Below are 27999 nucleotides of genomic sequence, written 5' to 3' on the forward strand. Positions count from 1 at the left end.
AGCAGCGGTGGGCGGGGCAAGGGGCCCATCTCACACGGCGACGAGTGGTTGGAACCTACCCTCTCCTTCCCCTTCCCCTTCCCCTTCCCCTCCCAGGATAGGCTGGGACCCGGCACCGGAGCTATCCCGTGGCCGCTGCGGCCTCAGCTCCAGCCGGGCCGGGGTACGGAGAGTCCAGACCGCTTCCAGGGCGGTGCGTACTGCGCCTGCGCCGGCTCCCACCTAAAAAAAGGGTGTGGGACGGGAGGGGGCGATGTCCCACGGGGATTGGGGCGGGGGTTCAAGATATTGGAGGTCAGGAGAAAGGATAGGAGTAAAGATGAAAAATGGAGGAAGGGAAGAGGAATAGGGAGGAGTCCGGAGGTGAGAAAGGGGCGCTGGAGAGTGGGTTGTTGGGGAGGTGCATTGGAGTAGGGGGAGTCTTAAGTGCGGGAGGGGGTCTGGGCTGACTGGAGGACAGGGAGGAGGGGACCTGGGGTTACAACGTGGTGTTTAAATGGGCAGTTACGACGGGCTGGAAGGGGAGGGAGGGAACGTTCTGGGGGCTAGCCTGGGCAGGGGCGGCGGAATCTGAACCCCCGCCCTCGAAGCGCCATAGCTTGGCTCCTCTCCCGTGCCTTGTCTTTGGCAGCCTTGTCTTTCCTCCTCCATTCCTTTCCACCCTCCCCCTCTCACCCCTCCTTGAAGGAATCTCACATTCCTTACATCCCTTCCTTGGCTTTGCAGCCAGGCCCTTTCACAGGCTTAACACACCGGAAAGCCTTCCCCCAACCCAGAGCTCGGCGAAATTGGGGAATGGGGAGGAGGGGGCTGGAGAAGGAGCAGAAAGCTGAGAGAGGTGAAAGTGTTTTGTTCGAGGGACTGACAAGACATCTTCCCCATTCAGAAACTGACTTCATTCTTCCTAATAACATCTGTGGCAGTTGAAGGAGTCACTGTTCTTGGGGACCGCGCTGTGATAGTGATAGTTTAACCACTTCCTAAACAGGTGGTTTTAGAGTCTGACAATAGGGCAAGAAGCTGATAGTGTTGCTGGTTGATAGTTTTCCCCCAGATGGGAATAGGGAATCTGAGTGATGTGATAATGTTACTACTCGGTGTGTCCAGCTGTGTGTGGGCCTGGTTGCCGGTAATTGAAAAGGAACAAGCTCCTTTCAAGCATTTCCTCACTAGCCTTCAGTACTCTACATTTATTTTGCGTTCTAGTACAAATACCTTACCTAAAACATAGCTGTATTGAGTATATTTTCACATTTATTATGTCTTTGACTTTCCAGGACAAGATACAAGGTAGATAAAGGCAGGTGTGTCTTCCCTACTTGTCAGGTGAAGACATTGAAAACTAGAGAAGAGATACATGGCTTGTTTAAAGCCCTACAGTTGGCAGAGCTGGGACCAGAACCCAAGTCTCCTGACTCCTGGTCCTCCTCTCAGTTGAAAAAATCCTGTTTTCTTCTGGCTAAGGGAACATCCCATCATGGGCAAGATTCTGAGTCTGGAGCTTGTCACTAGAAGACTCAGCATAACCAGCAACAGTGGTTCCTGGAAGCATTTCGTGAAGTACAGGCTGTTGGGAAATAGGGTGTTGTCAAAATGGAAACAGCATTATACTCGGCTCTGTGTTACAGATGAGGGAGAAACAACTTCCTCGCTACCCCCGAAAGAGAAAGTGTGTCTGACCTTGCACCTTTATTTCTCTGGTTAGTTTAAAAATACTACACTAAACGTGTTGTGACTGATGAGCGTAGGAAACTAATGAGCATGTGTACTGAACTCAGAAGATGAACTGGTCTCAGTTTTATGTGTAAAAATTATCACCATCCTATTGCTTTGTAACACAGCCCTTAATCTGTTGATAGCCATGTGACGGGGAGGAAAGGAGTTTGAATAGTTACTCTTCTCCTGTGTAGTATTGAGTAGATCTCACAGCATCCTTCATCTGAAGCCTTGTTCCCCTTTACTTGGTCCCATTTTTTAGTAATGATAGTTTAGTCAGCCTAATCATACCTCTAGTCTTCCCAGTCGCCCACTCGGGAGTAATTTCCCATTTCACTGCCTCCTCCACTTCTTCTTCTTCTTTTCTTTTAAAAGGCTGATCCCCTCAGGAATATTTTCTGATTTGGGAAATAGAATCACACCTGTACGAATTCTTGAGTATCTTCTCCTTATGAAATAGTATTTTCCAATTGGAGGGTAGGATTAGAATTCTTTTTACATGACATGTGAAAGCATTTCGGAAACATTAAAGCATCTACTGTGCACGTAAGCTATCACCGATCTCTGCATTGTATAGTTGCAGATCTGGAATCATTGACATTACCTGTGGTTGTGTGCACTGAATAAGAGAATCTTTTTCTGTCTCAAACAGTCTTCTTCTTTACGTTTTTTCTTGTGCCTTTCTCTGCTCTCAGCTATGGTTGAATCTCCTGGACTGTGTGTGTATGTGATTCCTTAGCCAGGGATCTCGATCTTTAGAAGGCAGTCCTGTGTCCCCAGCCCTGAAACCTGTTGCCCTTAATGGAATCATCTCATCCTCCTCAACCAACCTCCAGATCCAAGGCTGTCTAGTCTCACTGCCAGGTGAGGGTAGTTCCCCTGACTCACCTTTTTCTTCCTTGTTCCTATTAATAGAGTGCTCCTGATTGTGACATCACATCCATCCCCTTGGCGATGGAGCTTGTCACTAGGAAGGAAGACTCAGTCGGACAGTAGCCAACAAGATGGGTTACTGGGAGCGTCTCCTGAGTGGCACTGAGTGGAGGCCTCAGGGGGTTGGAGCCTTGTGAACAGGGAACCTACCCCCCAACACTTGGAAGGTAAAGAGCCTTGATTCAGAATCCCATTCCAGCCTTCAGGTCTCTTCTCAGCCTATCTGGATTCCCTCTGCTTTTGAAAACCTGATTCTTAAGATTCTTCTGCATAAAGCTTTCTGTGATTAACCCACATCAGTCTGTTCTTTGCATATTTATGTCTGACAGTAACTATTAACTTGTTGGTAAATTGCTCAGTCAATTTTATGTCTTTTTATGTGTTTTATATCTTGTATACTCACTCATTGGGCTCAAGCCTACACCTTAGTTTGAGGATGAGGATTATGTTTCCTGTATCTTTTACGTGTCTCTACTGGCAAAGGGACTGTGTGTAGGCGATGAAGTTGACGTTTGGGGCAACCACACAAGTAGTGCTTGGAGTTGGTGACTAAGTGGGAGGTCCTTGCTGACCTTTGAGGCCTGGTAGGCCTCACTTCAAGTGTTAAATGAGTTCTTGAGGAATTGTGTGCCTTCTGGATTCTTTTGTAAATTGAACCAATTAAAATGTACTGAAGAATTGAATTTAATTTTTAAAAAATTTTAAAATTTATTTTTTATGAGAGAGGGAGCATGCGTGGGGGGGAGGGACAGAGAGAGAGAGCGCGGGAGAGTGACAATTCCAAGCAAGCTCCATGCTCAGTTCAGTACGGAGCCGGATGTGGGGCTTCATCCCACCACCATGAGATCATGACCTGAGTCGAAGCCAAGAGTCAGACGCTTAACCAACTGAGCCACCCAGGTGCCCCCTGAAGAATTTTAATTTTAAAAACCCCTGTGGTGGGGCACATGGCTGGCTCAGTCAGTAGACAGTGGGACTCTTGATTTCAGGGTACTCTTGATCTCAGGGTCATGAGTTCAAGCCCCATATTGGGTGTAGAGCTTACTAAATCAGTCAATTAATCAGTCACTACCTTGTGGTAAATCCAGTATGGATCACAGAATTCTAGAATTAAACAGAATCTTTGGGGCGATGTAGCCCACCCCCTCATCTCACAAGTGAGGAAACTGAATTCCTCAGAAGTCCTTTCTCTAAGAGGAGTGAGTTCAGTATAAGGACTCTACTGCTTAAATAAAAAGACCACTTCTTTTCTAAGATTTTATTTATTTATTTAACACAGAGCAAGAGAGAGAGGGAGAGAGCAAGCACAAGCAGGGGGAGTGGCAGAGGGAGAGGGAGAAGACTCCCTGATCAAGCCCCAATGCAAGGCTTGATCCCAGGCCCAGACCTGAGCCAAAGCCAGATGCTTAACGACTGAGCCACCCACCCAGGTGCCCCAAGACCACTTCCTTTCACTTAAAAAAGTTGAGTTTCACTTAAAAAAGAGAGTCACCTAAAGAGAACAAGGTCAGTTAGTGGTAAAGCCAGGGCATCTTCTATAAGGTAATTACCCCCTAATTTAGCTATTTTTGTTTTATATGCTGAATCTCAGAGTCCTGCAACTTGTCGAGCACCTCAGAATGTATGTAGCCCAAGATGCTTTATTTCTTGTGTGGTAAGGGAACTGAGGCCCAGAGCAATTAGGTAACTTGCCCAAGGTCACACATTTGGTCGGTAATAGAACTAGAACTGGGTCTCAAGTTTCTGGATTCCCAACTCAGTTTCCTTTTTTTTTTCATACCTATTCCTTCTTTGGGAGATTTGCAATGAAATGTGAGACCCTTCACCAGTTAATTTCTTCACTATGTTGAAATTCCTAGAAGTCACCTGTTTCTTTACGTTGGAGCAGGTTATAGGATCTGCATCAGGCTTCCTGCTCAGCGGGGAGTCTGCTTCTCCCTCTGCCTCTGCCCCTCCCCCAGCTTGTACTCTCTCTCCCTCTCTCAAATTAATAAATAAAATCTTTAAAAAAAGAGAGAAAGACAGGGTGCATGGTTTGCACATCTGTACCTGGGTTCAAGAAACCCTGAATAAAGGAGGATAAATGTTCAGGTTCCTTTAGGAACAATCTGTTTTGAATTCCTGGCTCTCTCTGGGGTAGACCAGAGAATGCAACTTCAGCAGCAAGTTAAAAGGGTATAGAAAGGGATCTGAGAGAGCTTTTGCATTTTATGATAATAGTGATGACGAGAACTATATAGAGAGACCCCAGTGTGACAGTAAGGGAATAAAACGGTTGAGCTCTGGTTGACAGAAAAGAAGGCTGGGAATGCAATCTTCAGGTTGGGTTTGGGATGTTCAATTCAGGAAGGTTGGCAGAACAGCCGGAAGGGACACCTCAGTGCGACTTTAGTTCAGCTCCCCAATTTGAGTGAAACCTTCGAAGACCTTTTTTTCTATTCCACAACTCAAGGAGAATATCCAGGAAACTGTGCTTCCAACGGTTATGGTCCCTGTGGTTTCAGTTTTATTAAAGCTTCTACCCCCAGGGCAGTGAGCAGTTGAGTTCTTTTTTTTTTTAAGATTTTATTTATTTGAGCGAGAGAGAGACAGCCAGCGAGAGAGGGAACACAGGCAGGGGGAGTGGGAGAGGAAGAAGCAGGCTCCCAGCGGGGGAGCCCGATGCGGTGCTGGATCCCAGGACCCTGGGATCAGGCCCTGAGGTGAAGGCAGACGCTTAAAAACGACTGAGCCACCCAGGTGCTCTGAGCAGTTGAGTTCTTGTGAGGCATCCGCTTGGAGTGATAACCTGCTCCTGTGACAGCCCCAGAGCAGTGTTGAGAGTCCCAGGGAGCAGAAGGAATAATCAAGGAGCCTAGCCCATCAGGTTGACTATCTGCCTGGGGGCAGGGCAAGGCAGGGCAGAGAGCTGGTTTCCAAGGTTGTATATGACATTTGTTTCCCATAGATGACAAATAGGGAATACCCTAATCAGATTACAAATCTAAATTTCCCCTTAATTCTTGAGGCCGCACCTCTGAAGGAATGCAGTTGTGCAAGAGAGGATAAAACAGTAGAATCTCTAATCTGATAAAGGGGGTTTTGATTCAGAAAGCAATGCCAGGGTGCCTGGCTGGCTGGGTTGGAGGAGCCTGTGACTCTTGATCTCTGGGTTGTGAGTTTGAGCTCCCCATTTTGTGTAGAAATTACTATAAATGAATGAACGAATGAATGAATGAAACTAGAAAGAACAATGCCTGGCGTCTCTGGAGTTTTGTAAATGCTGACTTTATGGTGGGAACCTTACAGCTGTTAACCCTTACTAGTGGCTTCCCACCCCCTCGGATCATCCCTTTGCCAACAGAGACAAGTTCTCTGCCATTTATTTTGGAAAATGGGATCTCCTGAGACCCCATTAAGATCAGTTTCAGAATTTGTATTCCTCCTTAAGAAAATATTATTAGCATTGATATAAAATGAAAACGCAGGGGCACCTGGGTGACTTGGTTGTGTCTGACTCTTGATCTCAGCTCATGTCTTGATCTCAGGGTCATGAATTCAAGCCTCATGTTGGGTATGCCCAGCATGGAGCCTACTTTAAAATAAAATAAAATGAAATGAAAGTGCTAAATAAATAATAATTAAAAAAAAAAAGTACAAGGGCGCCTGGCTGGCTCAGTCTGTAGAGCATGGACTCTTGATCTTGGGATCATGAGTTTGAGCCCCATGTTGGGTATAGAAATTACTTAAAAAAATAAAATACAGGGAGACCTGGGCAGCTCAGGTCATGATCCCAGAGTCCTGGGATCGAGTCCCACGTCGGGTTCCTTGCTCAGTGGGGAGCCTGCTTCTCCCTCTGCCTCCTGCTCCCCCTGCTTCTGCTTTCTCTCTGACAAATAAATAAAAAATATAAATATAAGTAAAATGAAATGAAAGTGCAGTGAAGCAGAGTATAAACTCTAGGCCTGCTTTCTATATTGCCCGATAGCAACAAGGGGGAAAAGGGAAATGTTATTTCAATTTTTGTCCTTTGCTCTAAGGATAACTGATTTTTTAAAAAACTTACAATCTTGCAGAATATATAACCTGATCAAAAGTAAAATCTTAATGAGGCGCCTGGCTGGCTTAGGTAGGGCATGCAGCTCTTAAACTCAGGGTCATGAATTCAAGCCCCACGTTGGGTGTAGAGCCTATTTAAAATAAAAAATTTTGAAAAAAGAAAAACAAGTGAAATTTTAGTGTCTAGATATTTTTAAAATTTATTTGAGATAGAACGAGGGAGAGAGGGAGGAACGAGCAGGGGGTAGGGCAGAGGGAGAGGGAGAAGGTGAGCCGAAGGCAGCTGTTTAACCGACTGAGCCACCCGGGCCCTTAGTGTCTAGATTTTTTTAATGTATACAATACACATAGTAATTTTTATTTATTTCTTTTAAAGATTTTATTTTTAAGTAATCTCTGAGCCAGTCATCCCTATTTTTTTTTTTTTAAGATTTTATTTATTAGAGAGACTGAGCAGAGGGAGGAGCAAAAGGAGGGGGACAAGCAGATTCTGCACTGAGTGCGGAGCCTGATACAGGGCTTGATCCCTCCACCCAGAGATGATGACCAGAGCCAAAATCAAGAGTCTGATGCCAAACCAACTGAGCCACCCAGGCGCCTCCAGGCACCCCTAATTTTTATTTTTTAAATTGTTCTTATGAAAGTGGGACCATCCTATTCATACAACATGCCTTTTGCAGCTTGCATTTTTTCAAATGGAGAGGCGGGTTAGGATGGTGGTTAGAGCTTGGGCTCTGGAGCCCGTCGGCCTGGGTTTGAATCTGGCTCCACCACTTGCGAGCTATATGATTTTAGACAAGCTTTTTAACCTTTGTGTATCTGTTACTCATCTGTAAAATGTGGATAATGACAGTCCAGACCTCACAGAGTAACTTAGAGAGTTGTAAGAATTAGATGAGTTAATGTACAAGAAATGCTTAGAATAGTGCCTAGCGTATAGAAATGCTCTATGAATGTTGACTTCATTGTTATTATTTTTGACTTCATTATTATTTTAATTGTATAACTAAAACATGATCATTATAGAAAAATTGGGAAAAATACCAATAAAGCAAAACTGAGTGAAATTAAAAGTACTAAAAGCAGGAGTACCTGGCTGGCTCAGTTGGTGGAGAATGCGACTGTTGATCTTGGGGTTGTGAGTTCCAATCCCACATTGGGTGTTAGAGATTACTTAAAAATAAAATCTTCTTTTTTTCTTTTTTAAGATTTTATTTCTTTGAGAGAGAGACAGAGATAGTAAGAGAGAGCAGGAGCTAGGAGGAGAGGGTTCAGAAGCAGACTCCCCGCTGAGCAAGGAGCCCGACGCGGGGCTGGATCCCAGGACCCTGGGAACACGACCTGAGCCAGAGGCAGATGCTTAATCTACTGAGCCACCCAGGTGCCCCATTGTTGTTCTTTTTTTTTTTTTTTTAATGATTTTTTATTATATTACGTTAGTCACCATACAGTACATCCCCGGTTTCCGATGTAAAGTTTGATGATTCATTAGTTGCGTATAACACCCAGTGCACCATGCAATACGTGCCCTCCTTACTACCCATCACCGGTCTATCCCATTCCCCCACCCCCCTCCCCTCTGAAGCCCTCAGTTTGTTTCTCAGAGTCCATAGTCTCTCATGTTTCATTCCCCCTTCTGATTACCCCCCTTTCTTTATCCCTTTCTTCCCCATTGTTGTTCTTTTTAAAACATTTTTTTATTAGTGAAGTATAGTTGACATATGATGTTATATTTTCATATGTATAACATAGTGATTTGATATGTCTATACATTCTTTACTCAGTGCTCACAGTACACCGTGCAACATTATTACAGTATTGTTGACTATGTTCCCTATGCTGTACTTATATCCCATCGACTTATTTATAACTGGAAGTCTGTGACTTACTTAGTTTATAACCAGAAGTTTGTACCTTTTAATCCCCTTCACCTGTTTTACCCACCCACCATGCCCCCCCTTTACTGCTTCTTTTGTTGTCATTCAGTTTGATCAGCTTTTTCTTGCAAGAGTACCTTTTTTCCAGACTTTGCTATAGAATATGACAGTTGTGGGATGCCTGGGTCACTCGGTTAAGCATCTGCCTTCGGGTCAGGTCACGATCCCAGGAGGGTCGTGGGATCAAGTCCCGCATCAGGCTCCTTGCTCCTCAGGGAGTCTGCTTCTCCCTGTCCCTTTGGTGCTCCCCCTGCTTGTGCTCTCTCCCTCTGTCAAATAAATAAATAAAATCTTAAAAAAAAAAAAAGGAATATGACAGGTTAAACATGTGTATCATATGTTATATGACGTAAGATATGTATAGTGTATGACCCATTTAGTGAATATTCTGGACATGTTTTAACTTTAATACTTTACTTTCATAATTTAGGATAGTTATAGACTTATATCTTTACTTGAATATTAGATACGCAGAAAACAGTTTTTTAAAGTTTATTTATTTAAGTAATCTCTACACTCGGCGTGGGGCTTGAACCCACAACTCCAAGATCAAGAGTTGCCCGCTCTTCCAGCTGAGCCAGCCAGGCACCCCAAGGAAATCTTTTTCAAAGGTTCAAAGGGATAATTCAAGAAATTAAAATATATCCTCCCATTCCTGTTCCTTAGTTACCTCTCCTCAGCAGCAAGCACTGTTGGCGATTTCCTACGTATCCTTCTGGGGAGTTCCATGCATACATAAGCATATAATACATACATGTTGGGTTTTTTTACTCATGGTGGCATACGTTACATATACTGTTGTGTACCTTAGTTTTTTTCTCTTAACAGTGTATCTTGGAGATCTTCTCACACCTGGTGCGTTGAAGGCAGCAATGCTTTTTTTTTTTTTTTTCCTTCTGATGAATGTTATACCTATGGTAGAGGTTCCAAATTATAATTTGTTTATTTAATTGAGGTAGAAATTGTAAAGTCAGCAGTTGAGCAGATGACTTATGGCTATTTGGTGATATTTTTGCTATCCTATAGAAGCCACTTCAGATAGCTCCTCTTCTTGACTTTTTCTCTTCCCTTCCACTTCCTCCCACCCCTGTGTGTGGGTCTGGTTGGCAGTAGCTACCATCCAGAATAGACTGACCAGTCTTAGGTTGCATTAATTGAAGTAGAGAGGAAAGGTAGTAATAATCCCACTGTGTCCATATTGGTCAGTCCGCATGTGAAACTCTGGGTACCCTGTTTTAGAGGGACATAGGCATTCTAGAATACTATGAGAGAAATGAGTCTGGGCTAGATAGATATTTGTCATCTGTGCTCTTGCTGCACCCTTGACCTTTCCCAGGAGTGTCTAAGCACAGGGTGACTGACTGTTGGGTGCTGTGGAGAGGATTCCTGCCCTTGGTGTTAAACCACATGGTCTCTTACAGTCCATTCTAATTCCAAAGGCAAACATAAGAGTCTTAACCAGGTCCATGGGAGACACTTCCAGGTATGATCAAATTCTGCCATCTTTTATTACTGTACTTCAAAAGTAAAAGCATTCCGGGTTTTTTTAATTCTCGAGTCGTTTCTAAATTTAAAAAGTACATATTTTTTCATAATGTGGAAGATTGTTTAAAGTTGAATTATGACTTTTAAAAAAATGTACATACTAAAGTTTTTGGTAACCAAAAGTAGAAAAAAACCCACCTTTATCCTATACCCAAATAAAACCACTGGTAACATTTTGGTCATTCTTTCTGGTCTCTTTATGTATGGATTATTCATAAATATATGATGTTCTTAAACAGCTCGGTATTCAATTTTGTGTCCTTCTGTTTTCACCTTCCGTTATTCTATTGCATACTCCTCATAAGTGTCATTTAAAATAGATACATTATTCCATCCTATGGGCTTACATTATCATATCACTCAGCCATATACTTTGCTGGTCATGTAAATGAATAAGGGGTCATCTGATTTTTTTTTAAGGTTTACTGACATGATTTTTGAAAACCTGTCTGGACTGCTTTCAGTACCATTCTTCCTTCCTGCTTCAGAGGTGTCCCTCTTCTGTTTAACATCATTCCAGATCTCCTGCCCACGGTTGCATCAGTGACCCCCCCTTCACTGGCACTTTCCTCTCTGTACATCAGCGTCCTGGGACCTTTCTCATTGGAAGGGAGTTACCCCCACACAACACACTTCCACAACCTCCTGTCCTTCTCAGGGTAGTTCTCTTTCCCTTCCTTTGAAATCAAGCTTTGGACAGAATTCTCTGCAGCCCCTGCCCCTCTGCCTCCTGTCTTGTTCACTCGGGACCCCTGAGATCTGGTTCCACTCCCATGCTCCACTCTAGCTGCCCTTCATGGCACCTCCCAGCTGCTTGCAACCACACTCTGCCCTGGTGTCCGCTCCCACGTCCTGGCCATTTTTTTTTTTTTTAAAGATTTTATTTATTTATTTGACAGAGATAGAGACAGCCAGCGAGAGAGGGAACACAAGCAGGGGGAGTGGGAGAGGAAGAAGCAGGCTCACAGCAGAGGAGCCTGATGTGGGGCTCGATCCCACAACACCGGGATCACGCCCTGAGCCAAAGGCAGATGCTCAACCGCTGTGCCACCCAGGCGCCCCCCCCTTTTTTTTTTAATCAGACTTCACTGCAGCTTTTGACACTTCCCTCCCCTCCTTCAAGCATTCCACTTCCTTGACTTTTTTATTGTGGTGAAAAACACGTAACATAGAGTTTGCCATCTGAACCATTTTTGAGTGTACAGTTCAGAATGTTAAGTATGTTCACATGGTTGTGAAACATCTCCAGAGCTGTTTTATCTTACAGAACTGAAACTCTGTACCCATTAAACAAAAAGTCCCCTTCCTCCAACTCCCTTGACTTTTATGAGCCTCTTCAGGATTTTCTCTCATCTCTGATCAGTCTTTCTCAGTCTTTTTTTTTTTTTTTTTTTTTTAAGACTACCCATCTGTTTATCTGAGAGAGGACACGCGGCTGTGAGCAGGGGTGGAGGTGGGGTGGGGGGGTGGAGGGACAAGCAGACTCCCTGCTGAGCAGAGAGCGGAAGCCAGCTTGATCCCAGGACCCGGAGATCACGAGCTGAGCCAAAGTCAGGTGCTTAATCCACGGAGCCACCCAGGCCCCTCTCAGTCTTTTTTGGAGGGGGGGGGGCTCTTTTTTTTTTCTTTCCTTTTAAATGTCTTTGCTAAAGTATTCTCATGCACTCCTGGTGGTGTCTAAATTGAAAAGGCCTTTCCAGAGGATAGTATAGAAGTATATTATCTAGAAAAATAAATAGTAGGCACACCATTCAACCCAGCAGTTCCTCCTGTAGGTATCCGTCTTAGGAGAGAGATTTGATCTTCTGTTCCAAAAAAATCTTGTTACTAGGATGTTAATTGCAACATGATTTGTTTCAGGGGGAAAAATGACAACCAGGCAAACTGAAGTCCTGAGGCGAATGGCAAAATACACTGTAATCAAGGTTTAGACTGGTAGATTGGAAAAATTTTTTAAAAGATTTATTTGTTTATTTTTAGAGAGAGCATGAGTGAGAGGGGCAGAGGGAGAGTGAGGGAGATTCTCAAGCAGACTCTGCTGAGCGTACAGCCCGACACGGGGCTGCATCCCAGGACCCTGAGATCAGGACCTGAGCTCAAACCAAGAGTTGGACCCTTAACCGACTGTGCCACCCGGGCGCCCCTGGAGATTTTTTTTTTTTTTTAAGATTTTATTTTTAAGTAATCTCTACACCCAACATGGGGCTCAGACTCATAACCCCGAGATCAAGAGTCACACGCTCCACCGACTGAGCCAACCACTTTTTATCACTAGAGTATAAACTACATGAGAGCAGGGACCTTGTCTGTCTTGTCCATACATGACTCTATGTACGGCAATGAAGGTGAATTGAAAGAATGGGGGAGAGAAAAGTGGGAAGAGAGGCTAGTAATTACATTCTCTCAGTCTTTTAAAATGAGAATGTAGTCATATATTACTTGTGAAAAAAGGAAGGCTAAGAAATAAAGCAAAGCAGGGCACCTGGGTGGCTCATTGGTTAAGTGGCTGCCTTCGGCTCTGGTCATGATCCCAGGGTCCTGAAATCGAGCCCCAAGTTGGGCTCCTTGCTCCGCGGGAGTCTGCTTCTCCCTCTCCCTCTGCCCCTCCCCCCCTGCTTGTTCTCTCTCTGATAAATAAATAAAATCTTAAAGAAGATTAGTAACTCTAAAAATAAAAAAAAATATATTAGTAACTCTACATTAGAGAAACCTTTCCAGCAGCACTTAACCAAAGGATCAGAGTTATGTCACCGGCCGGGAAAGGTGCAAATCAACATGTGCTCCTGGTGTGATATATTAAGAATACAGTATTACTTTGTGACATTTTCCCCCATTTGAAACCTGAATTTAATCATGAGGAAACATCAGACAAACCCACCCTGAGAGACCTTCTCATTATACTGGCCTGTATTCTTTTTTTTTTTTTTTTAATAAATTTCTAGTTTTTTTTAAGATGTTATTTATTTATTTGACAGAGAGAGAGGGAGAGAGCACAAGCAAGGCAGAGGGGTAGAGAGAGAGAGGGAGAAGCAGCCTCCCCACTGAGCAGGGAGCCTGATAGACTCAATCCCTCCTGGGATCGTGACCTGAGCTGAAAGCAGATGCCCAGCTGACTGAGCCATCCAGGCGCCTGTATACTGGCCTGTATTCTTAAAAAATACCAACGCGGGGTGCCTGGGTGGCCCACTCGGTTGAGTCCCTGCTCTCGTGATCCCAGGGTCCTGGGATGGAGCCCCGCATTGGGCTCCATGGGGACCCTGCTTCTTCCTCTCCCTCTGCCTGCTGCTCTCCCTGCTTAAGCTCTTTCTCTCTCTGTCAAATAGATAAATCTTTAAAACGTAAATTTAAAAAAAAAAATCAAGGTCACGAAAGACCCAAAAGCATTAGTAATTTTTTCAGATTAAAAGAGTTTAAATGGGCTCCTGGGTGGCTCAGTTGGTTGAGCGTCCAACTCTTGATTTCTGTTCAGGTCCTGATCCCAGGGTCAGGGCCGTGAGAGTGAGCTGTGCATGGGAGTCCGTGCTCAGCAGGGAGTCCGCTTGAGATTCTCTCCCTCTGCCACTCTCCCCTGCTCGCACGTTCTCTCTCTCAAATAAATAAAATCTTTTAAAAAAACAAATAAAAGTTTAGAGAAGCTTAGCCACTCAGTGCAACACATAGTCTTGAATGTTCTTTTGCTAAAGGAGATTATTGGGACAAGTGGCAAAATTGGAAGAGGGTTTGTAAATAATAGTATTATGTCAATGTTAATATCTTGATTTCTATAACTTTACTATCGTTATATAAGAATTTTTTTGTTTTTTTAAAGATTTATTTGACACAGAGGTCGGGGGGAGAGAGCCAGCATAACCAGGGGGAGCGGCAGGCAGAGGGAAAAGGCAGACTCCGCACTGAGCAAGCCCTGATGTGGGGCTCGATCCCAGGACTCTAGGACCACTACCCGAGCCGAAGGCAGATGCTTAACCGACTGATCCCCCCAGGCGCCCAGAGAATGTTCTTTTTAGGAAATACACAATGAAGTTATTTAGGGATAAGGGCATCCAGGGTATAATTTTTTCTCAGGAGTTCAGAGAGTTTTTATCTATTCATGTATATAGAGAGGGATTATAAAAAATATGGTAAAACGTTAACATTTAGGGAATCTAGATGAAGGGTATATGGGATCCTTTTACTATTTGTGGAACTCTTCTGAGAGTCTGAAAGTGTCGAAAGATTTTTTTTAAAGATTTTGTTTATTTGAGAGAGAGCGAGAAAGAGAGAGAGCACAAGCAGGGCAGAGGGGTAGAGGGAGAGCGGGAGAAGCAGATCCCTGCTGAACAGGGAGCCCGATGAAGGACTCGATCCCAGGACCCTGGGATCATGACCTGAGCGGAAGGCAGACACTTAACCAACACTTAACCAACTGAGCCACCCAGGCACCCAAAATAAAAGATTAAAGCGTATAAATGGATGTCAACAAAGGAAATCCTTCAGATACTCCCATAGCTTTCAGGTTAATTCTGAGTCTAGTGCAGTGTCCCAGGACCTTCCGTGCTTGGCTCCTGCTGGCCTCTCTGTGCACATCTTCCAGCATTATCTCTGCACCAACCCTTAGCTGACTTCTTGCTTCTTGCTTCATGCTATTTTGTCTACCTAGAAGACCTGTGCCCTGCTCCATGGTGCTAACTCCTCATTTTTTAAACCAGTGGTTCTCAGCCAGGGGTGATTTCGTCCCACCGAGGATATATGCCAATGTCTGGAGACATTCTGGGTGTCACAGCTGGAGAACTGCTACCAGCTTCTAGTGGGTGGAGGCCAGGGATGCTGCTAAACCTTCTTCAGTGCGTAGGCCAGCCCCCCCTACAAGGAACTTTCTAGCCCAAATGACTGCAGTGCTGTGGTTGTGAACCTTTGTTCTAAACCTGTTGTGAGAGCCATTTCCAGGAAGTCTTTCTGACCATCCCCAGTGTGATTTAGAACTCCCTCTTTTTTTTTTTTTTTTTTAATTTAAATTCAAGTTAGTTAACATATAGCGTAGTCTTGGTTTCAGGAGTACAATTTAGTGATTCATCACTTACGTATAACACCCAGTGCTCATCACATCAAGTGCCCTCCTTAATGCCCATCACCCAGTTAGCCCATCCCACACCCACCTCCCCTCCAGCAACCCTCAGTGTGTTCTCTATAGTTAAGGGTCACTTACGGTTTGCCTCCCGCTCTGTTTTTATCTTATTTTCTTTTTCCTTCCCTTCTCCTATGTTCATGTGTTTGGTTTCTTAAATTCCACATGTGCGTGAAATCATATGATCTTTGTCTTTCTCTGACTTACTTTGCTTAGCATAATACACTGTAGTTCCGTCCACATTGTTGCAGCTGGCAAGATTTTGTTCTTTTTGATGGTAGAACTCCCTCTTCTGTGTTCCTCTAATACCTTGTGCTTGCCTCCTCGTCACTTACTCACAGGGACTAGGTTTCATTAGGCTTACCGATGCACAGCTAGTACTCAGTAAATGTCTGTTAACTGAATACTGTGTAGGTTGTTTTACAGTACGGCTTTTTGACTAAACTTTTAAAAACCAGGTTTAAGGGGTGCCTGGGTGGCTCAGTCGGTTGAGCATCTGCCTTTGGCTCAAGTCATGATCCCAGGGTCTTAGTATCGAGCTCCTCGTTGGGCTCCCCGCTCTGTGGGGAGCCTGCTTCTCCCTCTGCCCCTCCCCCGCTCATGCTTTTTTTCTCTCTCTCAAATAAATAAATACAATCTTAAAAAAAAAAAAGTAAAAATGAAATAAAATGAAAACCAGGTTTAAGATTAAAGGAAAACATTGATCTAAATTTGTCCTTCACTGTCTGACTTCTGATATTAATGTGCTGTTTCTTTGCTGCTTTAGAAGCCAGGGTTCTTTGGGCTGTAAGGTGGAGAAACCCAACTGGAAGCAGCATCAGCAAAAAGAGGGTACTAAGGTGTTTCACAGAAACTAAAGACAGGAAGGCCTTGGGGACAAACCAGGCACTGGAAGCCTCAGGACTCTTTCCATCTCTCATCTGAGCTTTTCTCACTGTGTCTGTTCCAAGCTTTTCTTTCCATCTGTAGATTTTTGTCTTCCTCAGTCCACAGGACAACCAGAAAAAGAACGACTTAACTTTCTTGGTGTTCAGCTCAATTAAATTCTCGGGGGTAGGATCCGTTGGCCCCACTTGGGTAGGGTAACCCTTTGCCCAATCAGTTGTAGCAAGTACTAGTGGGGCAACTCCCACCGGAGCCACGTGGATGAGAGAGAAGGGAGCATAAGCGCTGGAATGTGGCCGCTGGGGGACCAGTGCCATGGGGCCCTCTGCAGCTCTCGGTAATTACAGTACACGGAACAAAGACACCGTGGGCTGCTCTCGTTCCCTTACCACTGTCCTCATTGTTCAGTGCGGTGCGACAAGGAGAATCACAGGGACCTTAGTTCTGGGTTTTATATTTTCTTGTGTTACTGCTTCAGTACTACCATTCATGTGCTCACTGTTGATAGATCCAGGAGAACTACACCCTTTGCTTCCATTTTTTCCCCTATTATGTTGGTCTTGGAACAAAGCAGTGGTCTGAGGGGAGACACGTACATGGTAGGTATCCCCCTCCCCACCCCATTTTATAGGCGATAGTCTGGCCAAGGTGGTTTACAGTGACAATTTCAGAGGATTGTTTATAAGCTTTAGGCCCTAGAAAAGGAGGAACAAGTATATAGAGAAATGGTCGTGATAGAGGTCAGTATAAATGAAGCACCGTCATGGGGGATCATTGTTCCTGTATAAAATGGGTAAAGAAAGATTTCTTGTATCTGTTAGCCTTGTGGGGTTTTTTGGTTTGGTTTGGGTTTGTTTGTTTGTTTTTTGTTTTTTAAGTAATTCCACACCCGTTGTGGGCTCGTACTCACAACCCCGAGATCAGCAGTTGTTTCCTCTACCAACTGAGCCAGCCAGGCATCGCCAGGATTTTTCTCAATCCAAAGAGACAAAAAGCCAGCTCAAACTAGCCTACACGTAATATGAGAATTTGGTGGTTCGTGTAACTGATGTTCAAAAGGTGATTGTGGCTTCAGGCATCGCTGAATCCAGGACCTCAAATGATCTCAGCTGAATTGTCTCTCAGCTCTGCTTGCTTCTTTTTTTTTTTTTTTAAGATTTTATTTATTCATTTGACAGAGAGAGAGGGAGCACAAGCAGGGGAAGCGGTAGAGGGAGAAACAGGCTCTCCATTGAGCAGGGAGCCCCATGTGGGGACGATCCCAGGACCCTAGGATCATGACCTGAACCAAAGGCAAGTGCTTAACCGACTGAGCCACCCAGGTGCCCCTCAGCTCTGCTTTCTTCATCAGGCTCTCCTCATTAATGGCAGAAATGATCTCTAACCACTCTGGGTTGTACATTCTGTCAGCTGTGCAGCCCTAGGGGAAAGAGCCACCCTTGAGAGCTCCATGGAAGTGCCAGGCATCACTGTCGCTGTCCTGGGTGGGTCACATGTCCCCAAGGAAGCCGGCTATGATTCCTAAAGGAAAACTGGTGCTATTTACAGAAAATGGGATGTTAGGTGAAATAGGAGACGTCCACTATGTCCTCACTGCTAAAGCTCCTAGTGAAAGCAACATTTGAACACACCACACGTTTTATTGATTCGTAAGGACCTAGGCTTGGTATGTTGGATGCAGAACCTAAGTTTCTGCTCTTAAGGAATTTTTATTTTTATTTATTTGTTTGTTTGTTTATTTTTAAGTTTTAATTTATTTATTCATTTTAAGTAATCTCTGCACCCAGCGTGGGGCTCAAACTCATGACTCTGAGATCACGAGTCGCATGCTCTACTGACATAGCCAGCCAGGCACCCCTGCTCTTAAGGAATTTTTAATCACGTAGTAGAAATTAAACATATATATAAATAGTGATTATTCTCATGTGTTGAGTGCCTACTATAGGCCAGTAGGCACTTTGCTAAATGTGTGCTTTGTTCTGTTAAGATTTATTTGTATATTTTAGAGAGAGCACGTGCTAGCAGGGGGAGGGGCAAAGGGAGAGAGAGAAGGAGAGAAGCAGACCTCCTGCTGAGCTTGGAGCCCAACGCAGGGTGATCTCATGACCCCGAGACCATGATCTGAGCCGAAATCGAGAGTCAGACCCTCAACTGACTGAGCCACCCAAGCGGCCCTAAATGTTTTATATATATTAGCTCTTTGTGGATAACGCTGTGAAAGTTGCTTCTATTATTATTTATACCCATTTTATCTATTTTTAAAAAATAAACAGGCTTAGGAAGTTGATGTAGCCTGTCCAAGGTCACATAGCTAGTGAATAATAGCCGGTGAATCCAGTCAGTTCTGACTCAGTCCAGTGCTGTACTTTAGCTTGCACTGACCTAGCAAGACCTTTCTTTCTTTTTTTTTTTTTTTAATATTTTATTTATTTATTTGACAGAGAGAGAGACAAGCAGGGGTAGTGGGGGAGGAAGAAGCAGGCTCCCAGCAGAGGAGCCTGATGTGGGGCTCGATCCCACAACGCCGGGATCATGCCCTGAGCCGAAGGCAGACGCTTAACGACTGAGCCACCCAGGTGTCCCGGAGCAAGACCTTTCTGCATCCCATTCTTTCTACCCTTTTAAGTCAGCGTGATTCTAAATTCCTGAGAACTATCCGATGCAGCTCATCTTTTCTAGGACCTCACTCACAGCTGATGGCTGGTCTGTGGTGTGGCCGCCCTTGAATTAGGTGCCCATCCTCAGTCCAGTTAGCCCACCAATTAGAAATCCACAGGAGGGTTTCAGTCACTGTGCAGCGACTTCTTTGGGTTTGACGCTTAAAAAGCCGAAGAAGAGGCCTGGCAGCCTCACTACTCTGAGTCCTTGCTCTCCTGAACTTCCCTTCTTTATCCTCATCACCACCACCTAAGTTCAGACTATCACCATCTCTCTCCTGCCTACACGCTCTTCCTGTCTCTAATCTCACCCCTGTTGACAGGGTGAAGAGCATTTCTATTGCATCGTTGCTTTGAAGTCTTTCGGTGGTTTCCCATAGACTTCAGGATAAAGCCCAAACTCCTTACATAAGACTTCACATGGCCTGACCCTTGGTTGCCTCTCTAGCCACTCTCTCCTCCAGATCCTTCAGATTAGCCTTTTTCTGAAGCATTCAGGGTTCTTGAACCTATCGTATGTCCTCTTACTTCTGGGCTTTTAAATGTACAGTTTCATGTGCCTAAAGCCCTAATGCTAGTGCCCCACCCTGCCCCCATCCCCAACACCTAGCTCCTCTTGCTTGTCCTGTTGATGACACCTGCTCCTGTAAGACTTCTCAGAATCTCCCTCTCTCAGCCTGGGTCAGGTATCCACATCTTTTGCCCTCATAATGCCCTGTCAAGGCATTTATCATTTCATATTTTAAACGTATGCTTATGTAGTATCTTCTCCCATTAGAATTAAGTTTCTGGAGTCAGATTTCCCCCCCCAAATGAGTAGCACATACCAGGCGCTCAATAAATAGTTGTTGAACAAATGAATGGATCTTGGTAGTGAGTTCAGACTGGCACATATTTGTGGCTTCTTTTGAACTGGCTGCTTTTTTTTTTTCCTCTTGCTCCTTCCAGGACCTGGGTTTCAGTGATGAGACATGGGGTATGATGTAACCCGTTTCCAGGGGGATGTTGACGAAGACCTTATCTGTCCTATCTGCAGTGGAGTCTTGGAGGAGCCAGTCCAGGTGAGTTGGTGTGATGGCAGTTTTGGTGGGGGCCATAGACGACAGTGGAGCTAATGAAAAATATTCATAGGTGATGGGACCAGTGGGGGAGTCGCTGTGTTCTGGCTCCCCTCCCCCACCGCCTTGGCGCCACACGTACACAGACTAGAGGATTGGTGCAGAGGAGCAGTGGCGGCTGCAAAAGGAATAGGGCCTTCCAGAGTCTGTCTAGACGTAGATGCCACAGGAGTCCGGTGCTTCTGATTTTCTTCTGAGGTTGCGCGGAGATTTTTCTGCTGTAAAATGGTTACCTTTTTTTCTGTCTTCTGATAGTAGCTCAGGAACTTCCTTTCCTCTGCAGGGGCTCTGATGAGGTTCCATCTTCCTAGCTGTGATGAACTTCTGGACTTTCCTGATGAGTTCTCTCTCTGTGATGATGTAATGTTTCAGTTAATCAGCCGGTCTGCCCGCAGGCCTTTTCAGCCTGCTTGCTAACTAACAAACAGGGAGTGGGAACTGTATGTATTGTCCTGTTTTCTTCCTGGGATTTCTTAGAAAAACCACTTTTTGATGCAGCCGTGTACCCTGCATGTTGATACGAAAGCTGCCACCTTCATTAGGTCGTTTCTGTACGAGCCTTGCCAGACCAGAGTCGGTTGTATCTTCCTGGGGCAGGTATGAGGAGAAACTCATGATTAACAGGCAAGTGTCATGAGCGAGATGAATTCTTAGCCGTGGTATTCGTGGACATCGTCCTGCATGGTTCTTACTGCCCGCCCTCTGTAAATACCAGTTAATCCTCTGGCACTCCTGGCTAGCCAGACCTAATCCCATTTTCCAAACCAGGCCACTAGTCAGTGAGGTCTCGTGGCCCTTCCCCCACTCACTGCTTCTACAGCTCCCAGGGGGCTCCTCTTGATCCTTTGAGTTTACTCTTACTCCAGTGTTCAAGCACCCAAAGGAGTGCAGATGCCTGAGCTGACTGAAAACCAGACTGCATTCCAGCGGCAGCTAGCCCTGGACCTAGCGCCTGTCTGGGCCTTCGCAGCCTACTGCCATTAGAAGCAGATTGGCTGGGGGTGGAGCATGCTCTCCCGGTGGTGTCAAGAGGTCATGGGCTGTGTCAGTTCCTTCCCTCCCCTGGCACTGTCATTTGAGGTGAGTCACGTGTGGAGAAGTCAGTGTTGGTTGGTGACAGTCTAAGTCAGGAGCCGCCCCCCACCTCTGCCTTCTGAGGAGCAGGTCTGGCAGACCTCAGGATGCCAGGTCACCAGATACATATCTAAGGATGGAAGGCACCTGCTAGGAATGCTGATTTCCCACATCATTTTTTTTTTTCTAAAGTAATCTCTGCCCCCAATATGGGGCTCAGACTCACGACTCTGAGATCAAGAGTTGCACACTCCTCTGAGACAGCCAGGTGCCCCCCTACATCATAATTTCCGAAGAGGCAATAAATTCGTTTGCTTCAGAAATCAAGCCAGTATAAAAAGGCATACAGTGAGAACTCTTATTCCATCCTCGTCCCAGCCCGTGCAGTCCCCCCCCGATAGTTAACTCTTTATAGTAGTTTATTTGTCTAACTTTTCTTACACAGAGCATAGCACATTCTGTATATTTTTGCAGGAGTGGCAGGATCAGGATCGGATGGGATGGTCATGAGAGAGGTGACAGTTGGGATGAGATCTGAGTAATAAGGGGACGTTCATGCTGAGCTTTAGAGGAAGAGCATTTCAGGCAAGGAGGAGCAGCAGAAGCCAAGGCCCTGAGGCAGGAGGGAGCTGGATGTAAACAAAGAACAGAAAGGAGGCCAGACTGGCCTGAACACAGTCCTGGGAGCGCCGCGTGAGGTGAGGAGAGGTCAGAGGCACAGGGCCAGATCCAGCAGGACTTTATAGGTTCCGAGTAGGAGTTTGGATTTATTTTAAGTACAGTGGGAAGCCATTGTAAATTTTAAGCAGGGGAGTGATAAGATCTAGTTTTCATTTTGAAGTGATCACTCTGGCTGATGAAGGTAGACTGAATTATAAAGGGGTGGGGTAGAAGTAGGAAGGCCAGCTAGAAGACACACTTAATAATGTAGGTGAGAGATGATAACTTGAACTGGGTTAGTGGCAGGACAGATGGGGAAAAGTGGACAAATTTCAGGGTTGTTGTTTTTTTTTTTTTGAGATAGGGTCTGTAAAGATTTTTTTTTTAAGATTTTATTTACTTGATAGCACAAATAGGGGGAGCAGCAGGCAGAGGGAGAAGCAGACTCCCCACTGAGCAGGGAGCCTGATGCGGGGCTTGATCCCAGGACCCTGGGGTCATGACCTGAGCCGAAGGCAGATGCTTAACCGACTGAGCCACCCAGGCACCCTGAGAATGAATTCTTCCCTTACGAGGCCTTTCTGTGTTTCCAGTCTTTAGTGTCTGTGAACATCTCGAAGGCAGAACCTGTCTTTTGTATCTTAAGCACCTAGCAGAGTGTTTGGGACATTGTACGCCATTTATTCATCAACTGCTAAGTGTCTAATGTGTTTCTCCCATGCCAGAAGCCAGATGGTGTCTCCACAGAAGCCTGGGAATCCTCTCACTTTGAGGGATTAACTTTAGAGGTTATCTGAGTTATCAAGGAAGTAAGCTGAAATATGATCTTTATGAAACTGAAAAGAATGTGATTCTGTGAGAAAATGGCCTTGTTTTGGAGGATAGGCCTTGCCATTAGGATTCAGGGCAATGCTTCAGGTCACCCCTCGTAAGATAGGAACTTGGGCCCCTACAGAGAGGACTTTGAACCTCTAACCAGAGTTCCAGGCTTTTGTTTTGCTTTGCTTTGCTTTTTTACATTGCATTTTTGCCAGTAAATCTCTTCCCTGTGTTCTCTCTACTAATCCTTCAAGACCCATATCAAATTCTGTCCTCTCCATAAATACCTGCCCTCGCTGACCTAGCCTAGACAGATCTCATCCTCCTCTGGACTTTGGCAGTTACTGTGTATGCAGTCCAGTTGGCAATTAATAATCGACTGCCTTATGTCATTCCTCCTGTTGTCGTGGAATATTATTTATACCTCTTATTGTTATATAACTTCTTACTTGTTTGTCTTATGTCACAATCCATTTGGAATCTTGAGCGCAGGAAATCTCTCTGAACCCTGTCCCTGCACAATGCCTTGTCCATGGCGCATCTGTACTTTGCCGTGACCCCAGGGACCTCTGGTCTCGGAAGCTGCTCAGACGCTTGAGTGGCTTTGCAGAGTTATCGTATTCAGGCTCTTAGCTCCTGCTAATTCTCTTGTGCCCCCTTTACCCTGCCTTTCCTTCTAGGCACCTCACTGTGAGCATGCTTTCTGCAATGCCTGCATCACCCAGTGGTTCTCCCAGCAGCAGACGTGTCCGGTGGACCGTAGCGTGGTGACGGTCGCCCACCTGCGCCCGGTACCTCGGATCATGCGGAACATGTTGTCAAAGCTGCAGATTGCCTGCGACAACGCTGTGTTTGGCTGTAGTGCTGTTGTCCGGCTTGACAACCTCATGTCTCACCTCAGCGACTGTGAGCACAACCCCAAACGGCCTGTGACCTGTGAACAAGGCTGCGGGTGAGATCACTTCCCTTCCTCTGCCCCGCACAGATAAGGGCCTTCCGGCGTATGGCCCCCAACCCCCCATACTCCCCGTTCCCACTCCCCCGTCTCCGGATCCCCTGCTCACCAGCTCAGGAGGTCTCCTCTGAATGTACGCAAGGAGTGTCCTTGGCCTCCCTGGCTCCCCGCCCCAAGATCTTACTTCCGTGTTGCTTTTCAACTATGGTCTTTTTGCTTGTGCTTTAATAAAAGAAAGGAGGCAAAAATTCCCAGTCTGTGTGCTAATACTAAGGACTGATTGCCTTTATTCTTCCCTGTCAGCCTGGTACTCCTTTCTCTTTGTCAGATTGACTGCTCTAATTTCTAGGCTTCTCATATTTCCTCCTGCCCTGGCTTTTTGCTTTCTTTGGGGTGTGAAGTATTTGATTAAATGCTGTTAGCTAGGGCTATGAATGTAGGGCGTCTCAGAAGGAATGAGTGCACGGGCAGAATCTGTAGGAAGAAAAGAGCCATGTGGTAGATGAAACACTGTCTTAGAAAGGGAAAGAGGCCCGGAGAAAGTAGAGAGCAAAGGAGTAGGGGCAGGGGTGGGGGGAGCTGGGGAGAAGGAAGTGAAGGGAATAAAGAAGAGGGGGGCCCAAATATTCAAAATAGGGGCTAGAGGAAAGCCCCTTGGGCAATTTCCTGCCTTCGCCCTCATGTCCCATTGAATGGTCCTGTTCTGCTTTTCTCCCACCCTGGGCGGCAGCCTGGAGATGCCCAAAGATGAGCTGCCAAACCACAACTGCATTAAGCACCTGCGCTCGGTGGTGCAGCAGCAGCAGACGCGCATCGCAGAGCTGGAGAAGAGCTCGGCCGAGCACAAGCACCAGCTGGCGGAGCAGGTAGGCCCCGGAGAGCACGGGACAGGACCCGTCCCTATGCGGAGAGGTGCAGAGAACAGCTGTGGAACTGCCTGTGTGTGCGTGCACGCCCGTGCGCCTGGGTGCGTGGATCCTCTGCCTGTGGCTTGGTAGGGAATCAGATTGGAGGTCTTCTCCCTTTCCTTCAGTGTCATTCATTGACCTGACAGTTATTAAATGCCTCCTCTAAGAAGGTACTCTGCTAAGCACTAGGGATACAGCTGTGAATGAGACAGTCACATCCCCATCTTCGTGAAACTTACAGGTCTGGGTGTTCCCCAGATCCCTCAGTTGCCCTCCTTCGAAGACAAACTTTTGTTTTTCATTTGTTGTCTGCCCTGACCATCATCCCTGATGATTCTTCGCTCCCACAGAAGCGAGATATCCAGCTGCTAAAGGCATACATGCGTGCGATCCGCAGTGTCAACCCCAACCTTCAGAACCTGGAGGAGACAATCGAATACAACGAGATCCTAGAGTGAGTGTCACTCAGGACAGGAGTCACTGTGCTCCACGTCCTGGCACCGAGCCCTGAAAGGAGGAGGAGCAGGGGGTGGCAGAAGGGGGGTGATAAGAGGGCTGGGCTGGGGCCACCGCTTTTCAGACGTTGGGATGAAGGACAGGGACAGAGAAGAGGATGAGTTTCAGCCCCACTGTACCACTGTAGGCTCTCTTATTCTTTTGGGTGGATGGAAGGGAAAGCTTACCCAAGTCTGCCGTTGATCCAGACTTCAGTGAGTACCCACACGTGCAAAGCCCTGTATTAAAGGCTGTGGAGTGCCAGGAGGACCAAGAAGAAAGAGATTGTCTCCGTCGTCAGGTAGCTTACAATCCAGAGAAGAGAGTGAATGCAAATCCGGGAGAGTGATCTAAACCGCAGCATCAAGAAGCAAAGTCTAAAGTCCCTCTCCGTGCTGGAGTCCCGTACAATTCACAGACTAAGTTCTAAGTGTGAATCAGGATATATAGTGCAAACAGTGCTGCGTGGGACCCAGCGTAGAGGAACCATTGCTTCATCCAGTACACGTTTGTTGAGCACTTAGTACGTGTCAGGCACTGTATGTGCTAAGTATTGGGATTTTTCAGAAAAATGACAGAAACTCTTCACTTGGAGAGTTGAATCTGGTGACTTGTAGTGACTCACATGGGACCAACTAGGGAAAGATTTGGAGTTTCTGAACCAGGGGTGGAAAAAGGAAGATGGAAGATCCAGGGCTAAGCCGAGCACAGAGGGGTGGTCACTCCTAATTGGAGAAAAAGCCAGTGCAGGAAAGGGGGGATGAGCTGGAAATGACCATCTCCCACCCGCTCCACACAGGTGGGTGAACTCCCTGCAGCCCGCAAGAGTGACCCGCTGGGGAGGGATGATCTCGACCCCAGATGCCGTACTCCAGGCTGTAATCAAGCGCTCCCTGGTGGAGAGTGGCTGTCCGGCCTCTATCGTCAACGAGCTGATTGAAAATGCCCACGAGCGGAGCTGGCCCCAGGGTCTGGCCACCCTGGAGACAAGACAGATGAACCGGCGCTACTACGAGAACTACGTGGCCAAGCGCATCCCCGGCAAGCAGGCCGTCGTCGTGATGGCCTGCGAGAACCAGCACATGGGCGATGACATGGTGCAGGAGCCGGGGCTTGTCATGATCTTCGCGCATGGCGTGGAAGAGATATAGGAGTCTCGACGGGCTCGCGGGAAGGGACGGCGAGCAGAAAACCCACCACTCCAGCAGCTGGCCCCTGAGTCCTCCCTCCTCTCCACAATACCGTGGCCTACACGTGGGCCGCACGTTTCCCTCCTCTTCTGGCCCTGAAGGGCCCAGGGCACTTTGCTCAGCCTTTCAGGTGGGAAACCCAGATTCCTTCCTTTTGCCTCATTTCTTCCCCTAAGATGTCTGTAAATTTTCAGTCAGTTTGGGGAAAGTCCCCACCTCTATATCTGTTTTCCTGCCTAGGGTCCCTGGTTGTAGATATTTTAGAAAGCACAAAGAATTCATTTTCTCTAGAGGATCGGTGGAGCGAGGACTGTCTGATCGTTCCCCCTCCTCCAAAACCAGGGAATCGGAGCGGGCAGGCGTGTTGACACTAAACAGCACGAGAGGGCAGCTCTGGGGAGCAGACATCCTGAAGAAATGGGAAGGGTGGAGTCAAAAACCCTAGACGTAAGCAGTGAGGCCACTAACTGGCCCTGAGGGGAAGACTGGACCTCCGTGCCAAGCAGTACCCTGTCCAGCCCACCTCGCCGTGCAGGCCCTGCTCGTTCTGCGGGCGTGCAGGCTGGGATGCCGAAATTTTCCGGATGAGCCCTGCTTTCCTACGTTTTCTCATAATTAGGGAACGACAGGGTTGGGGTGGGGGGTTAGTCTGTTGGGGTGGGTGTGCTCAGCGAAAAGCAGCTCGCTCTGGCTTTTGCTGAGATCAGGTAGGCACTGCCTCTGGCAGATGGGCCGTGATAGTTCCACAGACCCCTCTCCAGCCCTGTGATTGTAACTAGTTATTTTGAGAATTTCCTTTGGCCATTGTTGTTTGTTTGTATCTCTCTCCCTCCCACTTTTTTTTTTTTTTTTTAGAATGGCCTGGTTATGGCTACCCCATTTTTCCAGCCCAGCCACATTGTTGGCAATCTAATTTATTTACTTTTTTTTTTTTTTTTTAAGAAAGGAAAAAGAAAAAAAAATTAACAAAGCTCAAAACTTTCTTTTTGATGTTCCTGTTGTGGGGATTCTGGATAGGGCGGGACAGGGATGGGGGATCTCTTTTATATTTTTCCTTTTCAGCACAACCTTTGGCTTTAATATAGGAAGGGCCAAGGGAGTCCTCGGCTGAACCTTTGTCCGCCCCAACCCTCCATTACCCCATCTGAGATGAGGCGCTTCCTCTGTTCCAGTGATGGATGCGACAGTCCAGCATTGATGCCTGTGCCCTCTGGAGAACTTTGCTCCTAGACCTTCCACGGGTCTCCTTGTAAAACTCTGTATTTATAGAGTATTAATTTTGAAGACATTTCCACCTCCCAATCTCCAGTTTCCTTGGAGATCCAGAATTGGATTCTAAGCTTCACCAGGCCAGGGGGGAGAGACATGATGTCTCTGTGTCTCTGAGTACAGGCTGTGCTCTGGTCTCACCCATGTGCTCTGAGGACTTCAGCTCCATTTTCGGCTACCCAGCATTCCTTGATCCCTGGGGTGGCTGGTAGAGTAAGAGAAGGGGCAGGATAGAGGGTGTGATTATTTTAATAGGCAGGTGGGAGTGGGGTGGAAGAGATCTGGCCATATAACAGCTTCTTCTCTCTTTGGAGTTTTATTCCAGGCCAGCTTGTTGTAGGTCTGAGGACTTGGGTCAGGGCTCCACTGGGAATGGGGAGGAGGGATACAGCTTGAAGGGAGTAGGGAACAGTCCTATGTTCCAGCTCCAGGACATTGTGCTCAGGAATTTGAAAACGCTGCTATACTTAGTCTGGTTACTACATTTCTTCCACTCCCCTCTGCCCCTGCCTGCCTTACCAAGGCCTATACCCTCCTGTCGTCACCCTCCGACGGAGCCAGGAAGCTCAGTCAGGGCTTCCCTCCCCTTTGCACTAGTGTCTCTGCGGGTTGCTGGTTGTGTTATATGTGCTGGTCCATGGTGTTAACTGCACTAATAATAAACCTTTTACTCAATTCTCAGTTCTTAATCCAACATCA

At 46.3% G+C, this 27999-nt stretch overlaps 1 protein-coding gene across 5 annotated transcripts; it reads left to right on the forward strand.

Moving 5' to 3' along the window:
• The first annotated feature begins 4 nt into the window (after positions 1-4).
• RNF41 (ring finger protein 41) lies at positions 5-27999 on the forward strand. Of its 5 annotated transcripts, XM_045789885.2 has the most exons (8): positions 5-193; positions 2632-2816; positions 19761-19873; positions 20214-20290; positions 23164-23435; positions 24169-24304; positions 24697-24800; positions 25641-27999. In XM_045789885.2, exons 4-8 carry the CDS (start codon positions 20222-20224, stop codon positions 25990-25992), a joined length of 933 nt encoding a protein of 310 aa, XP_045645841.1. In that variant the 5' UTR covers positions 5-193; positions 2632-2816; positions 19761-19873; positions 20214-20221; the 3' UTR covers positions 25993-27999. The 5 variants fall into 5 exon arrangements, with proteins under 5 accessions (XP_045645841.1, XP_087725199.1, XP_045645840.1 ...); XM_087869073.1 differs by lacking the exon at positions 20214-20290; XM_087869074.1 differs by lacking the exons at positions 5-193; positions 20214-20290 and adding an exon at positions 226-363.

The sequence above is a fragment of the Ursus americanus genome, chromosome 17 (genome assembly GCF_024610735.1).
Source record: "Ursus americanus isolate L20-20 chromosome 17, mUrsAme1.1.p, whole genome shotgun sequence".
NCBI lineage: Eukaryota > Metazoa > Chordata > Mammalia > Carnivora > Ursidae > Ursus > Ursus americanus.